Genomic DNA, 17,927 nt, shown 5'->3' with positions numbered 1-17,927 from the left:
ACAGTATAAGTCGCATCAGAGTATAAGTCGCACCGGAGTATAAGTCGCATCACAGTATAAGTCGCATCGGAGTATAAGTCGCATCAGAGTATAAGTCGCATCAGAGTATAAGTCGCACCAGAGTATAAGTCGCATCGGAGTATAAGTCGCATCAGAGTGTAAGTCGCATCAGAGTATAAGTCACATCGGAGTATAAGTCGCATCAGAGTATAAGTCGCATCAGAGTATAAGTCGCATCGGAGTATAAGTCGCATCAGAGTATAAGTCGCATCAGAGTATAAGTCGCATCGGAGTATAAGTCGCATCGGAGTATAAGTCGCATCACAGGATAAGTCGCATCAGAGTATAAGTCGCATCAGAGTATAAGTCACATCACAGTGTAAGTCGCATCGGAGTATAAGTCGCATCACAGTATAAGTCGCATCAGAGTATAAGTCGCACCGGAGTGTAAGTCGCATCAGAGTATAAGTCGCATCGGAGTATAAGTCGCATCAGAGTATAAGTCGCATCACAGTATAAGTCGCATCAGAGTATAAGTCGCATCGGAGTATAAGTCGCATCAGAGTATAAGTCGCATCAGAGTATAAGTCGCATCAGAGTATAAGTCGCATCACAGTATAAGTCGCATCAGAGTATAAGTCGCACCGGAGTATAAGTCGCATCAGAGTATAAGTCGCATCAGAGTATAAGTCGCATCACAGTGTAAGTCGCATCGGAGTATAAGTCGCATCACAGTATAAGTCGCATCAGAGTATAAGTCGCACCGGAGTGTAATTCGCATCAGAGTATAAGTCGCATCGGAGTATAAGTCGCATCAGAGTATAAGTCGCATCAGAGTATAAGTCGCATCAGAGTATAAGTCGCATCAGAGTATAAGTCGCATCACAGTATAAGTCGCATCGGAGTATAAGTCGCATCAGAGTATAAGTCGCATCAGAGTATAAGTCGCACCAGAGTATAAGTCGCATCGGAGTATAAGTCGCATCAGAGTGTAAGTCGCATCAGAGTATAAGTCGCATCGGAGTATAAGTCGCATCAGAGTATAAGTCGCATCAGAGTATAAGTCGCATCAGAGTATAAGTCGCATCGGAGTATAAGTCGCATCGGAGTATAAGTCGCATCGGAGTATAAGTCGCATCACAGGATAAGTCGCATCAGAGTATAAGTCGCACCGGAGTGTAAGTCGCATCAGAGTATAAGTCGCATCGGAGTATAAGTCGCATCAGAGTATAAGTCGCATCGGAGTATAAGTCGCATCAGAGTATAAGTCGCATCGGAGTGTAAGTCGCATCAGAGTATAAGTCGCATCGGAGTATAAGTCGCATCAGAGTATAAGTCGCATCGGAGTATAAGTCGCATCAGAGTATAAGTCGCATCGGAGTATAAGTCGCATCAGAGTATAAGTCGCACCGGAGTGTAAGTCGCATCAGAGTGTAAGTCGCACCGTGTATAAAGGTGTATTCGGACTGGACACATTTGGTACACTTTGAGTGAGCTACAGTTCGTTTTCCCTGATAATCCGGGACAAATTTTCAGCCTGAATAAACCCAAGCGGACCCTGGTCCAGGACTCTGTGTGAGCGTATGTGTGTGTGTGTGTGCGTGTGTGTGTGTGTGTGTGTGTGCATGAGGCTGGAAAGAGCTTTGGGCCTTCTAAGAAGGTAGTAAACCACCATGTACTGTATGTAAATAATGTTTAACATTAAAATGATCATCTGATGAAAGAATCAGCAGCATCACAACTCAGTGCAGGAAATAAAGTCCAGGATGTGTCCTTTGATGTGAGCAGCCCATGTTGTTTCAGACCAAAGCCACATGCGCAGATAAACTGGTTTAACTGTTTTGTGTGTCTAAGTTTTGTGTCAAGGCCTCCGTTGATGTTTTTTGTTTGAAACAAAACAAAACTGTGAGGCACGTTGTGCTGCTTTGGGATGAAAAGTGCTTTATAAATAAAGTTTGATTTGATTTGAATGAGAATCAGCAGAGAATCCGTGGAAATGAAGCTTATGTTTTATCCAGTTTAAAACTAAAGGGCAGAACTTTGGTTCCTGTTTGGGTTTAAGGAAACATTCACAAAAAGCAGAGAAATAATCACGGATGGTATCACCCAAACATTTACATGAAATTATAGTGTGACCTATTTTAAAAACCCACTCCAACTAAAATGGTGTTTTTAACATGGTCTTGTAGCATTTTTCCTTTAACAAGTCAGGTTCCAAACAGGCAGATCCGACAAAAGGATCAAATACAGGAGAGGAGAAGCTTTTGAGCCCATATAACCATTTATGTTACATTTGATAGACACATTTCTGAAGCCCCTATCTTGTTAGAATGATCCAAACTTTCCTATTAGGCCCTTCACTCTGTTTTCAAACATTTTTCCTGCTGCTCCTGATACTCCACGATTTGCATAAAGAAATACTCAGAAATTCAATTTTAATCTTGATTTTCCTTATAAATGTCCTCCATCATCAGAAAAAGGGGTGCAAGAACATTCAAAAAAACACAAAAAACACAATTTTTATTAGTCCATGTTTTCTGCCCTGTAGTTCATCCTCATTCCACTAGGGGCAGTAGAAAGGCTTTTCCTGCTCGTTTCCAATGGCTGCTTTCATGAAATCTCGATAACACTTTTATTGGGAAAAGTTTAGACAATTTTGAAACTTTACAGTGAGTCAACTATGTTTTTTCAAATGACAATTTGCTGTATTTAACCAATATTTAAAAAAAATGTGAGGATCAAATTTGAGACAGTGTGTACATAGGTGCTTTTTTCCCCTCAACATCCAAGTCAATATTTTTGCATTTTAAACCTTGTTGTGATTAATATATTAACAAATCACCCAATGTATCATAATTTAAACCATCTATATTTCATAAAAATGATTTTGCGCTTTTTTTTTGCATTAAAGGGTTCAAAGTCGAGTCTTGTTCAACTGGAAAAGATCAAACTTCAAACCAAAGAAAGTAATCCAGCAACATTTATTCTCCAACATCTGTTTGGTTCACTGACATAATTTCAGGTCCGGTCGGTACCGATTCCACAAATCTAAGGCCAAAACACACAGCAGGGCTTTGTGGATCAGAGACGCTGAACCAAAGCTGTGTTTAAATCAACATATCGAAGCAGGATGTGTGTGTTTTCTGACATTCTGGAGCTTCATGTGAAGCTGCCTCCCCGAGGAATGTGCCCGCTCAGCACCCTCCTGAACATGGCTCAGCTCACAGGTTTGTCACACCGCTCAGTCAGAGGAAGAGAGCATGTTTTCACCCAAAAACACTGTCAGAATCCTGACAGCTGTGGTGCAGCGGAGCGCACGAAGCCCTGGCGTGGATGCTTCCTCTGATCTGCATCTCTGCATCCTCAGGTTGGGCCGTGTCTTCCTCCTCCTCCTCCTCACGCTCGTCCATCAAATCGTTGCCTCGTGCGTCTAATCTGCTCGACACGCTCCCTCTGGCCTCCAGCGCTCGCCGGGGTTTCGGTTTGACGGAGCACCTTTCCTCCGATGCTTTGACTCCTCCAGATGCATTCCATGTTTAATCCCCAATCATCTGAGATTAAAGCCATTTGTCAGGCTGTTGTCGGGACCCTGTGTGTCTGTGTTCATCTTCAAACATCGCAAACACAAGGATAAATGGACATAAATGATCACATGATTCAGATCGTCCCCCTCAAATATTTTGTTCTTGGTAGGAGGGTGGGGCGAGTCCACATAGCAGCTGACAGAAATGATTGTTTTACTGTCAAAGTCCTGCATCTGATGAATGCAGCTGATGGATGCAGTGAAGGTGATGATGCTGAACCGTGTGGGTTTGTGCTGCAGGTTTTCTCCGCTGCATCATGCGGCTCTTAACGGGAACCTGGAGCTCATTTCTCTGCTGCTGGAGTCTCAGGCAGCGGTGGACATCCGAGACCAGAAAGGTGAGCCGACCTCCTCCTCCGACACGAACGCTCTGGGGTGTGTGGACTGAGCTCCTCCTGTTGTGCAGGCATGCGGCCGCTGCACTACGCGGCCTGGCAGGGGAAGGCGGAGCCTATGAAGATGCTGCTGAAGTCGGGCTCGTCCGTCAACGGCCAGTCGGACGAGGGTCAGATCCCTTTGCACCTGTCGGCTCAGCACGGCCACTACGATGTGGTGAGTGACAGCATATCCTGCACTTCATCAAACTCACAAAATCCCACGATTAACTTTAAAACATCGGTTTTACCAGGAACATCTCATTGATCTGACTTCCGTTCTGGCAGCATAAAGCAGACAAAAGGTTAGAAAACCTCCAGAGATGTTGGTTCATCTCCGGCGTCATGCAGCTGCTGAGCTTTTGTCACATTGGTGAAGTGACTCTGTTCCACGTCCCAAACCTGCTGGAGGCCACTGGAGACCGTGGGTTCCCCACACGGACTGTGTCTGAAGCCGGGTTCACGGCGGCCTCTGGCAAGCCCCTTCAAGTGACCTTTTTGAATAAAAATATGTAAATGCGCAGGCTAAATAAAATCTGTCAAGTGTTTTAAGGTGATGGAAGTGAGACCACCTACTTTTATTGAGGCATCCGATTGGTCGCTTTATAACTTTCACTACAGAAAAAACTTGAAACAAAGAGGATTATCATCACCATGGTAAAGAAAGGAAAATAATTGTTCTTCTGACCAATAGAATGACAGAGAAGCAGCTGTTTATTTCTCCATAGAAATCTTTGTGATATTGGCTTCGTGGAGCCAGCGGGTATTTCCTGTTTGGAAAGCCAAAGGGGTCGGGATCACTCAGTCCAGTTGTCATATACAGTCAACGTGTAAAAGTGGAACGGCACGGATGTTGAGTGATTTATTGATCATTGTTTGGGTTATTAAACAAGCTAACAAACAAATAAAAGATTTTTTTTACACTTAAAACTGATTTTTTTCCTTTTTTATGCAAAATGGTTTAAGTGTTTGTCACAATAATGAGTAAAAAATAAAAAAAAGATATGTATTTGGATGTTCTTCCGCCTTAATAGCTGAATAAAGACAACATTCAGAGCTGAAAGTCTCTGGTCTTTGCATCAGAACCACTCAGGTGTTGTTAATAACAGCTGTTGCTGCAGCTGTTGTTCGGAAATCCCACCTTTCATTCTTGTCTAATAATAAGTCATTGTTAACAAGGGCTCACATTTTGTCCGTGCTAAAAACATGAAGCGGGAACAAAAGAGCCGAAGCAAAACAGTGTGGGAAGCTCTGCAGTGCTGCTGCAGGCCGGTCGAAGAGAGCAGAGTGCAATCCAGCAGACTCAGTACAGCAGCTCACTTCCTGCATCTCTTAATTAAATAAACATGATTAATGCAGGGCTTCACACTGGGCCTGAAACTGATGCAGCTTCTAATGCGTGAGGACAAATCAAGAGAAATGAACCGAAGAGGAGCTCAGATTGAAAAATAACTCATTTTTGGTATCCAGGATGAAGTTGTGATTGATGTTCAAAAGAGGAAAAACCAAAGATGCTCGAATAGATCATAGAATAGAAGCAGATCATAATTACAATGTAAATCTGAAAAAATACTCTCAGAAAGTCTGATCCTGATCTCCAGGCTGAAAAATCAGCTGCATCTGATGCAGCCAAATGCCCACAAAACAGTAAACATTATTTTTGAGGTGGATAAAAACCTTTTTTTAAGAAGAAATTCCATTTCAGTTACTTTTATGTTTCTTATTTGAACTCATTTTCTACATGAATGTGGCCACACTATTCTGGATCTTAATTAAAGTTCAAAGTTTTGAAGTTCACAGCCCGAACAGCATGATCTTGATCATGATCTGACTCAAGTCTGCGTCTCCGGTGGACCTGAGATCATCTGGTCTTTTGAATTTCAAAAGATTTTGTCATTGATAAATCTAAATGCTGCTCTGTCAGCTTGTCCATAACCACATTTCTAGTAGTAGTAGAGGAATTACATTTTAGCCCCACCCCCCAGCTTCCAGAATGAAGCTTATTCAAAAACTTTTGTTTGGGCGGTTTACTCTGGATTCCTAAAAACTCCCAACAACACAAACCCATGTTGTGGTTTTAGAAACCGCTTTTGTCTCCATAATGAGGGTGAAATGTTGTGGTTTAAACATTTATACTATTTTCGACCTGCCGGGTGGTATTTGATTGACAGGACTGTCAGAGTCTCAGCTCTTAAGTGGGCGGGGCAGGGTTCAGGGATGTCCTGCAGAGACCGACCGGCAACAACCACAGAGCGCTTAAATAACTCAGTATGGAATCAGCTCTGGGGGGCAGAGCGGTTACATCAGCTCATCTGGCTTTGTTGAAAACTGGAGAAGCTCTCAACTCTTCCATGTTTCAAGCATCAGCTGCTGGTAAATCCTGTGAGAGCCGTTTGTGTGCAGCTCTCGTGTTTGACGGACAGCAGCGGTAGAAAAGTCGCCTCCTGTAGCGCATGCAGGACTGGGTTACATCAGCGTTACAAAAGATGGACTCGCATTGTTGTCTATGCACAAATATGCCATCCTCTTCTTCCTCAGTGAGCCTTCTCACCTTGTCGGTGCCCCCCCCCCCGGTACCTCATTATAACCCCCCCCCTCCTCCAGTACTCAGTAACACCTGTGCTCTGTTTGGCCTTTTATCATGTTTTCACTGAAACAAATCATGTCTCAGGCACCTCCTGAAGGTCCTTTGGAGCCCTCCACCTGCCGCTGTGAGCTGGTGACTACTCAGCAAAGCAAAGCGGAAAAAAGTGCAGCTCTGTTGCAGACAAATGCAATGACTCGTTAACAATTAGTAGTAAATGTTCTGTCCAGAGAATCGTCTGAACGTCTCCTCTGGTTGGTTTTTCTGCTACGTATGCATCACCTGGGATGTGATGTGCACCCAAGAAGTTGTGTTCACTCTGGAAATCATCTGAAACCAACACTTGAACCTGAAGAGGCTTGGTGCTAAACGTTGAAAGCGTGCTAATCTGGTGGCAGTGGCGCCAGGCTTTCTTTCTTTCACAGCCCTATTTTGATATATGAAAGACTCGGTGTCAAAGAATTCCAGCCGGGCAAAAGCTGCAATTATTAATCTCTCGTCCATGATCAGTTTTCAAACGTTTGGGACCTCTGTGATTTGAAAGGAGCATCATCTATCGTTACAACCAAATCCAAGTCCCTGATTGGTCCGTAAACGGCGTGCATTAAAAGCAGAAGCCCTAAACACGCGTAAACGTGCGTTCACATCGACTTTTCATCTGAGGTTGTTTTCGATTTGAAATGTTTTTTTCAAGCAATCAAAGCAAGAATAATGCACAAAACAATACAATCAGCATCCATACATTCATTCAAAGACTTATCAAACTTAGGATAATTAGATATTAAAGATTGCTTGAAAGGGAGAGAAGGAAGCGAACTCGTTTAATCCCACCCCCTGTTCTACCGTAACCATTTTTATTACATGATTTATCATTATCCGGTTCCTAACCTTTGATCTGATATCAATGCCTTACCAACACCATTTCAGGTCATTACGTGTGCTTAAGTATCTAATGCTTAAGTAGTAAGTAAGGTTGTTGCAGTGAGAAGGTATCATGAGACGGTAGATGGGGTGTGTCTGCAGGGGACAAACCTGTTTGCCAAACTGTTTGCAGGCCATCACACAGGAGACCCGCACGAAATATCAAAGTTTTAGACCGCTTGGTGGGAGAAAGTGATCATGCACATTTTCCATGGGCATGCTGCAGGCGACAGGTCACAGTGAACACTTTAACAACACAGAAGGGTAGGGATGGGCAAGTAGACGCAGGCCTGCCCTACAGATGTTTTATTTTATCCACCCCCCCAAAAATCTTGCAAATTGCACAAGGGACCCGTTACTGCTGTTCAGTTTAGTTTGTGTAGACATCTTACGCGGGTCCAATAGTTCTTGCTGGAGTGAGGCGTAAGGACATCTCACAACAGCATCACCTGTACGCCATGAGTGCGTCCAACTTGCATTATTCATACAAATACTTTATGATACACGTACCACACCCACAACAATGGTACATTCCATTTTAATAATGTTCCTTGAGGTAGCTGGACGAGCCTCAAGGGAACTGCACATCTGTGCTCCCTTTAAGAGGCAGTCGCTCCTCTGTGTGACCCTCCAAAGACCCGGACAACCCAAAAACCCACAGCACCTGTACGGGTCGACCCCCCGGGTTTGTACGTTTCAGGCTTTGGCATGTTCATCATTATTCTCTGATGTGTCTCTCCTTGTGTTTCCTGACTCCAGTCTGAGATGCTGCTGCAGCACCAGTCCAACCCGTGCATCGTGGACAATGCAGGGAAGACACCTCTGGACCTGGCATGCGAGTTTGGCAGAGTCGGGGTAAAAAGGCGCTTTCATTTATTTTTTCTTCACCCTCCGTCAGGAGACGGTAGTGGGGGAAAAAGTCCTGATGGTCTCGTGCGCCTGCAGGTGGTCCAGCTGCTGCTGTCCAGTAATATGTGTGCTGCTTTGCTGGAGCCCAAAAAAGGAGACACCACAGACCCGAATGGCATGTCGCCGCTACACCTGGCTGCAAAGAACGGACATATTGACATCATCAGGTACACTAAATTCTGTAATACACCATGACAAACAGGGATTAAACATGTCATCCTGATCTTGGGGAGATTATAGCCTAACGTCACTGCTGTCAGCCTGTTTTGTTCACGAGGAAGGGGAAGGTGGAGCATGATGGCTCTGATGTGGAGGTTTGGGTTAGATAGGAGGATCTTAGGCACCTCCGCAGAGATAAGCAGAAGAGTGCTCCTCCTCCACTAGAAGAGCCACATCAGGCGGTTCGGAAATCTGGCTGAAATTCCACCGAGATGACGACCATATCCAACTGGGAGGAGGCTCTAAAAACCCCCAGAGGTCCAGCCTTGAAGAAACCCAGTGACCCCAGAACAGACAGCCTGAAGAAAACACCATCCGGTCACTGTTGCGTTGACCACAAAACCTCAGGACATCGGATCTCACCTCCTCATTCCTTCATGCAGGTGTAGGAAAATGAGAGGAGCAGTGATGAAGAGAAGAGGGAGGAATAAAGCCGGTCATGGTCGATGGAGCAGAGCGGGACGCTGATAAACGAGGCTCATTAGCCATGACCAACTGTCCGTGGAGAACACACATAGACTCCCTCACAGCAGTACTTTAAAGACGTTTGGCAGCTTCTGAACTCCAGATTTCTCCCTAAAGTTAAAGACAACTGGCTCCTCTTCAACAACATCTTCTGCCTCTTCTCTGAAGGGCAAACAGGTTCAGATCGTCAGACAATCAAATCATATCAGAGACTTTATTATTTACCAAGCATTTCAGAAAACTGAAAATTGTACAGGTTGTACATGATTGACTAAGTGTCTAATATTAATTGGAAATAATGATTGGAAAAAATATGTTCCCGCTGTATTTTTAACCACTGTCGGTCTTTTTCTGCATTTCTCTTCCAGACTCTTGATACAGGCCGGCATCGACATCAACAGGCAGACTAAAGCGGGCACTGCCCTGCATGAAGCTGCCCTCTGCGGGAAGACTGAGGTAGTGAGACTCCTGCTGGAGGTGGGTGGAAATGTCAGAAATCATTTCTTACCATTCATTTTTTTAAACTGAGAATTGAAAACCAATAATCAACACAGAATTTGACTAAAAAAGGATTTGCTAAAAAAAACATCTATCACATTATCAGTGCAACCAATGCAGTAAAATTCAAAAACCTCAAATTTTGAAATGTTGCTGCAAAGAATCAGGACACGTACCTTTCAAAACAAACCTCTTTGCAGTTAAGCCATTTTTTCACTAAGGGTGGGTGCAGTGCTTATTATAAAATTATGACAGCTTTTAAACATCGTCTCAAAGTTTGCTTCTATCATACGGAATGCGGAAAAGGCAGTAACAAACTCAGCTTCAACAGGCATCAATACGAAGAATATTGAAAAACTGGGAAATCTCAGATGATGTCATGTGAATCGAGGTGAGGGTCAGCCATGGGGCCGGCCGGAGAGCGGTGGTTTGCCCTCTCTGGGTCGGTGGAGTGCTCCTGCCCTAAGTGGAGGAATTTAAGTATCTTGGGGTCTTGTTTACGAGTGAGGAAAGATAACTTGTAAGGGAAACCAAGAGTGTGAGATCAACAGGCAAATTGGAGCGGCATCCGTCGTTGTTTGGTTGCTGTACCGCCTGAAAGCAAAGCTGTCGATTTACCGCTCAATCTTCGTACCATTACTCACCTATGGTCATGAGTTCTGGGACATGGCTGAAAGAACAAGGTCCCCAATAAGAGCGGCCAACATGAGCTTCCTCCGTAGGGTGGCTGGCCACTCCCTTAGAGACGCTCTGTCACCCGGAGAGAGCTCGGATCAAAGCCGCTGCGCCTCCACATCCAAAGGAACCAGTTGAGGTGGCATCTGGTCCCGATGCCTCCTGGACGCCTCCATGGGGAAGTGTTCGACTGGATGGAGACCCCACGGAAGACTCAGGACATGCTGGAGAGACTATGTATGGCTTTGGAACGCTTCTGGGAAGTGGCCACGGAGAGGGAAGTCTGGGGATCTTTGCTTAGACTGCTGCCCCTGAGCTCCTGGATGAGCAGAAGAAGTGGCATCCATCCATCCATGAAATGGATGAATGAAATCCCATACAATAAATCCCCTATGTCAACATACAGAGAAAATGACAGAGACATGCTGTAGTCCTTCTTTACCTGTCAAATCTTCAACCAAACAAACCAATTTTAAAGTACAAACTCCACACCCTCACACATGCAGTCCCTCTATCATTTCTGTGGGACAAACACATTGTGCAAAAAGGACACAAGAGCACCAGAAAAGAATGCAAGTCTGTGTAGTGGGCGGTAAACCATTTTGTTAATTGTGTTCAATCTTTAAAGACACTTCTATAGGTTCAAACATGTCATGAAGCATCCCCCAATTTTAAGGAAGAATCTCCGCAAACTGTCCATGATTAGAACCATCACAATAAATAAATAGTATAAAAAAAACGAAGACAACCCCCTCCTTTCACTGGCCCTGTTGAGTCATAACTGTCCAAGCTTCAGCTAATAAAAAAGAAAAAGTTAATTATGCTCTCATACCTTTGGTGTTTCTGTGTAACCCTTGTGCTATCTTAGATGACCCCACCCTTCCATTGACGTGTTCTCCCTACCATGACAAAGGTGGATAAAGGTGGAAAGATTTCATGTAATCCATGGACACCAGTGAAGATCACAAATCATTGAAGACCAAAGGTTCAGAGCACTGTCTAGTGGGTCTAGATCAGTGTTTTTCAACCAGTGTGCCGCGGCACACTAGTGTGCCGTAGGAGATGGTCAAGTGTGCCGTGTGAAATTGCCCTCATTAACTGATCTAAAAACATTTCCCATCTCCAGGATTTCAGCTCTCTGTTCATCCAAACAGGCCCTGATAAAACACTGAGGAGTTAGGAATATAAAAGATCGTAAAATACTTTCTCTTTGCGTTTATTTTATTTTATTAAAGACATTTTGATAAGAATGACGGCAGCGCGATTCAGCTGCAGCTCCGGCTGTATTTAGGAAAAGTCCCGCCCCTTTACCTGTCTCCACCAATCATTCTTGAAGGCTTAATCACATGTCATCAGTCTGCCCAATCAGAAGTGGTTAAAGTATTCACTTCCTTGTCCCGATTTAGCTCGTAAAGTCGCTCAGTTCTAACAAAAATAGCAGCTAAAGCTCGTCTTTAGCGGTGTAGCTCTCCACAGCATCCAGTATCAGACCGTGGAACAAGTGAACAAAACCATGAAGCTCCGAAAAGCGATCTCCGCCGGCCGTTTTATGCACTACATCTCCCATGATGCATTGGGTTGTGAGAGTGACAGCGTAAAAGGAGTTCTGTTGTTAAACGTCTTGAAAACAACGAACACACTTCAAACTTTTTTTAAATCTTCTAACTTAACTTTTATTGCATCTTTTAGAAAAACAGCTGCAGCTTCCAGCTTTTTCTGCAATAATTATCAAAAAAATGCATGTGAGATTGTGGAGGGGCTGTAGATCAATACAGACTATGAGTTTCTCCTTTTTTTTCCATTTTTGGATGCTGTTGTGCCGCGGGATTTTTTTTAAGCTTAAAGTGTGCCGTGGCTCAGAAAAGGTTGAAAAACACTGGTCTAGATGACCCAACTCCCAACGTTAAAGTGCCTAGGATAGCACAAGGGTTAAAATACATTGCATACATAATCCATTGGAGTCCCTGCTGAGAGCCCTGTGTCATGAAACTTCAGCAAACATTCTCTGATTGAAAACATCTCAAAGGATGAAGATATTTTTACCTTGACATGTTTTAAGCCTGCAGTTTTCCTCAGAAGGTTTCTTTGTGATGAACGTGGCCCTCCAGAAAATCCTTAGGGCTATCCAAGTGACCACACCCACTCTTTTTGGTCATGGTCCTTAACCCTTGTGCTATCTTAGATGACCCCACCCTTCCATTGACGTGTTCTCCCTACCATGACAAAGGTGGATAAAGGTGGAAAGATTTCATGTAATCCATGGACACCAGTTAGGTTCACAAATCATTGAAGAAAAAAGGTTCAGAGCACTGTCTAGTGGGTCTAGATGACCCAACTCCCAATGTTAAAGTGCCTAGGATAGCACAAGGGTTACAGACGAGCAACATACATGCTGTCACCCACAATGTTCCCTCATCTCTGTTCATGGAAGATTCTTAAATTTTGGCAGCTTCTTTGATCCAACGTTTTTACCCAAAGTCTATAGGCTCCCCTGTGCCCCAATGTGGACACTACTGAATCGGTCACTGTAAAGATCCAGGCTGGGACAAAAAGCCCCCCCCCCGCAAAACAACCGGCACAAACCCTCACATATCAACCCAAAGAGATGAAATTCTCCTGACATGATGTCACTATTTACTAAAAGCATGACTGATGTCAGCTGTTCAGAAAAATATTTAAGACCCTTGAATAATGCAGACATTTAACAATGGATGACACATCATGTCAACGCCAAATCCACATTTTTCAGCTTCAGAAACATGTACAGACAAAAAGAAGGTTTTACAATGGAAAATGCTAGTCTGTGGACTGTAATGAGCAGCTTTTTTCTGGAAGTTCTGGAACAAACAGCAGCCAGAACAGCAGGAAACCAGGATGGAAAAGATGATATATACTGGAAAAATCTAAAAAGGACTCACTGATCTTCAGCAGAAAACTCAGTCATGAGGAGCAAACAGAAGATACAAAAACCTGGACGTGAAGATCCAACACAAAGAGGACAGCAGCAGCATAAAACAACAGAATAATAGAAACACACACAAACCAGGAGCTGCTTTGGTCCCTGTTGAACACAAACAGCAAAGAGGACCAGCATCACGACAGACAACAGGGACACAAGAAGACAGATGAAACACTGGAACCCCACCAAGATTCAAGATGGGCCGTGAAAAAGGAAAACAGGTGACAAATAAAGAAACAAAAACTAAAGAAAGAAACAATTTAAGCACAAGAATTGAATAAAGAGCAAAGAAATCTATAAGTATTCAAAACGTCCAGAGAACAATAAAACCAACACAAAGAGTCATGAACCTCAGAGAAGAAATGGTTTACCTAAAGAACTAAACAGAAGGATTGAAACACTATTGATTAAATGCTGTGTAAGTCCTTAAGAAACAAAAAAAAAAAGAATAAAGTCGGGCAGCAAATTTAGATCACTGTAAAATAAAAACGATAGATGGGGACAACACAAACATAAAGAGAACAAAAAGAATCAAAGAGGCCAAGAAAAGAAACAATAAATACATGAATCAAGATGAGGGGACGTACCCCCTGTCCCCCTTTAGGGAGGGTCTACTCCAAGGAGCTGACAAGGGCTGAGTTCAACTCCCCGGTTAGTGCACTATATCCAGTATATGGCGTGTCTAAATCTATCCAAAAACCACTGCCCAGGACATTTCCCTGCAGTCTTTGTTAAAAAACAGTGTGCTGGTGATCATAGACCACAATGCTTTGCGCTTCACTGACGCATTTCATCGTCAGAACTCAGGGGATTTATCAATAGTTTTGGTAAAATGTTCATATTTATTGTGTTTGTACAAATGTAATGATTTGAATCATATCATAATTTGTGGTTGCTAATACCATTCATAGTCGTTTTTGGTTGATTTTGAAACATCCCATTCACTGACCTAAAATGATTAAGACCCGGTCCTGAACAGTGCAGGTGAAGTTTTCCAGATTCTTGGATTTCTTCCAGATCATCAAGTGAAAATTAAATATGTGTACAAATAAACAAGTAAACTAGAATGAATGTCAAATCCATTCACTTTTGAGTTTCCTAAAGTTCAGCCCACTGTTGTTTTTCCACATCCAAAGAATCCAAAGGGAACATTATCAGAACATTCTAGACACTGGATGGTCACATGACTTTATTCAAAGTCTTTCCACACATTGGACTGGAATGATGGACTGATCGTTTTTTTGCTGCATCACCTATGTGATGCACTTGGTCATTTTTTACATTATAGTAAAAAAAAACTTACCAAGTCTCAATCCAAATGGTATTTTCCAAGATAAATTAAAACCAATTGATTTCATTTAAAAATGATTTTATAATGGACGATTTGTTTTGATTGACAACTCCCCTCAGACAGACCGATCTGGTTGGATTGTTGGAACAGAAATCTTTGATTAATTGTCACACCCCTAGTTTTCACTTCAGCAAATGGGTGACATCCTATTTGGCTTTAAAAAAAAGTAATGTTTTCATATTGCATTAAAGTCTAGGGCACTGGATAGTCTTACACCATTTAGTACTTGGGGGGGTTGGGGATTCGTGAGGGAATTCAGACAAAGAGAGGGTTTGCTGGCAGGCCACGCCCACCACAACTAGCTGTCATGATGTGAACTACATTCAAATCCTTCAATTTGTCAGAATAAAAAAACAAACAAACTTTTTCTGTCCATGAAGACAGAAGAAAGGATTTTTCTATAATTATTGTGTATATCCAGACATTCACACCATGTGACTTATAATCCACATTCCATGTAATACTGTGACATAAATGCTACTAAATGTGTTCGAGTTTTTAGAACAGTTATTTTGAAAAACTTGTTGCTGCTCAACAGTTCAGAAGCAACTCTGTGTTAATAAAAGTGTAGGTTTAGTTCATGTAATGACCATGAATGTGGGATATCTTCCTTGTTTTTACCTTTCTGCCTTTGGAGGAAAGCTGTGCAGACACTAGCCCAGAAAATGACTGGAAAAGGGAAACCAATGAGTCTAACAGTGTTCTAAGTGTTATGTGGAACCAACTGTAAGTCATAGGATTAAAACGCCCACAGGCTAAACGACTCTTTTTGAGAAAACTTCCCATGAAATAAAGTGAAGTTTATGTTGTTTTCTGTTTATAAAATTGATCATGTGACGTGACATGACATCTGTAAAAACAAATGTGAAGGATCCTGCAAAGCCGCAGAATTATAAAAACACCAACAGAAAGGACTTGTTTCAATGGCTGCATGTCCTCCAATGGGAGGAACTAACTGTTTCATTTAGACCCCCGACTGTGAAAAGCTGGGAGTCTTTGTCTCGAGGCGCTTTTGGACTGAATTCATCTTTGTTCCTTTAGCCCACACTGGATTTCAGAGAACTGAATCTGAGGTTGCTGTGGCTGTAATTAGCCGGAAGAGTCACAATGGATCAAGATTATATTCAGCTAACATCATGATGGTGAATCACCCCTTGCCTGGGAGCATGGTGACGTCCTACACCGTTGAGACGACAGACCTTCATTGTTCTCCTGTTTAAACCAACAAACTTTTTTCATTTATTTAAGCTGAAAGTTTAAATCAGATTCTTCCTAAGGCTTCAGGAGTAATTTTTCAAAAGAAAAGGTCATTCTAAACAAATCAATCTGCTCTTCTTTGTCACAGAGTGGAATCAATGCTACTGTGAGAAACACCTACAGCCAGACGGCACTGGACATCGTCTACCAGTTCACTGCAACCCAAGCTAGCAGGGAGATAAAGCAACTCCTGCGGGGTAAGATGGATGGATTGCATGATGAATGTATGAATAGATGGACGGATGTGTGGTTCGGATGTATGTTTAGATAAGTGGATGGTTGGATGGATATATGGGTGGGTGGGCAGATGGAGCAATGAATATGTGAGGAAAGATGAGTGAATGGATGTATAAATAGATATGTGGACGGATAAGTAGGTGATTGGATGGATTGGTAGATGGATTGATTGACAGACAGGAAGATGGATAGATGGACGGATGGATGAATGTAGGGATAAATGGATGATAGATGGAGGGATAGATGGAGGGATAGATGGATGAGTAGAAGGAATGATGGATGGATGGATTGAAAGACAGGAAGATGATAGACGGATGGATGGATGAATGGAGGGATACATAGATGATAGATGGAGGGATAGATGGATGAGTAGAAGGAATGATGGATGGATGGATTGAAAGACAGGAAGATGATAGACGGATGGATGGATGAATGGAGGGATACATAGATGATAGATGGAGGGATAGATGGATGATAGATGGATGAGTAGAAGGAATGAGGGATGGATGGATGAGTAGAAGGAATGATGGATATATGGATGGACGGGTAGGTACATGTCAGAAAAATGGATGGGTAGATACATGGATGGAGAGAAGGATTGAGGAATGGGTGATAAATTGGGGGGATAAATGGATGGATGGATAGAGGAATAGATGGAATGATGAATGCATGGACAAATAGATGCCTGGACAGATGGATGGATGGACAGATGGATGGATTGTTCCATGCACACTGATTTGCAATTTTAGAAATAACCCAATCAAACAGAAAACATGCATTTGAAATGCTATTCTGACCTTTCTGACACTCTGGAAGGGTAGATTGATGATGGATGCATGGACAGATGGATTGACAGACTAACAGTTTTAAAAATGTCTACATGCTGACATAAAAGTTTACTGTGAAAAAAAAATCTTATGAATGACTGAGGCTGCGATATTTAATGGAACATTTTTTTGGTTTTGGTTTAACCCAAACATCCTCATAAACCACAAATTGTCCATCTGATTGGCGGGAAACCCTACAGTATAAAACCGATTTTCTTTCTATCAACACAAAAAGTGCAACTACTGTTTTTCCCTTAGAAGAGGACAAAAATGTCAGTTCTATTCTGAACGTTTTACGTTACTGCAGGCTGTCTGTTTGAAGGCAGTTATAACCTAACGGCCACTTTTCTGTACTTCAGAGTTCTGATATTCTGATGATCTACCTGTTTTTCTGATGTCAGACCTTCTTAACAAACTGCTGATAATCTGCAGATCTGATGATGGAGTCAAATGCTTGTTGGTTCCTTTAAGCAGAAGGGCAGCAAACTGATTGTTACAGGGCCGTGTTGGTGCATTGTGTAACTGTCTGTCCCTGTGTCTCAGAAGCATCAGCAGCTTTGCAGGTTCGGGCTCTGAAGGACTATTGTAACAACTACGACCTGACCAGCCTCAACATCAAAGCAGGAGACGTCATCACGGTAACGCACACCCCCACCATCCCCAAACGGGGCACTTAGGGACGAGTTTTCATGTATTCCAGAGCATAAATGAGGGCTTGTGAAGCTAAGTCAGCCTGAAAAGATTTTTTTAATTAAAATATGTCTTGCTTTCAATTCACCAGATTTTGCTTGAGTTCTGTCCAGCTTGTCTTGTTTTGGTTTTAGGGTTAGGGATTCTGTTTCAGTTTGGTGACTTTTTTGGCGGATTTTTATGACATGTTTCCAGCTGTTTTGTCTTGTTTTCTCATGTATTTATCTTTATTTTCCAGATAGTTTAATATTTTCTTTGTTTCAATTTGTCAGTTTCATGAGTTGACCCTTGAGTTTCTGTCCATCTGCATTTGGATCTAATCCAAACGATGTTCTCTAAATCCAACAGTGACTCAGTGACAGTAAGTTAGAGATGTGG

At 42.7% G+C, this 17,927-nt stretch overlaps 1 protein-coding gene across 7 annotated transcripts in view; it reads left to right on the top strand.

The window, feature by feature from the left end:
• The window catches only part of caskin1 (CASK interacting protein 1), a 117,492-nt gene that overhangs the window by 62,931 nt on the left and 36,634 nt on the right, over positions 1-17,927 (top strand). For 6 of the 7 annotated variants that reach the window (XM_023957764.1, XM_023957770.1, XM_023957769.1 and 3 more), the window contains exons 3-9: positions 3,824-3,921; positions 3,990-4,135; positions 8,222-8,317; positions 8,408-8,538; positions 9,424-9,532; positions 15,884-15,992; positions 17,403-17,497. In XM_023957764.1, coding sequence (XP_023813532.1) covers positions 3,824-3,921; positions 3,990-4,135; positions 8,222-8,317; positions 8,408-8,538; positions 9,424-9,532; positions 15,884-15,992; positions 17,403-17,497 — 784 coding nt within the window. The remainder of the gene's footprint in view (positions 1-3,823; positions 3,922-3,989; positions 4,136-8,221; positions 8,318-8,407; positions 8,539-9,423; positions 9,533-15,883; positions 15,993-17,402; positions 17,498-17,927) is intronic. The other variant, XM_023957765.1, reaches the window with a different exon arrangement.

This window comes from Oryzias latipes, chromosome 8 (genome assembly GCF_002234675.1).
Source record: "Oryzias latipes chromosome 8, ASM223467v1".
Taxonomy (NCBI): domain Eukaryota; kingdom Metazoa; phylum Chordata; class Actinopteri; order Beloniformes; family Adrianichthyidae; genus Oryzias; species Oryzias latipes.
This window is presented reverse-complemented; position numbering and strand designations above follow the sequence as displayed.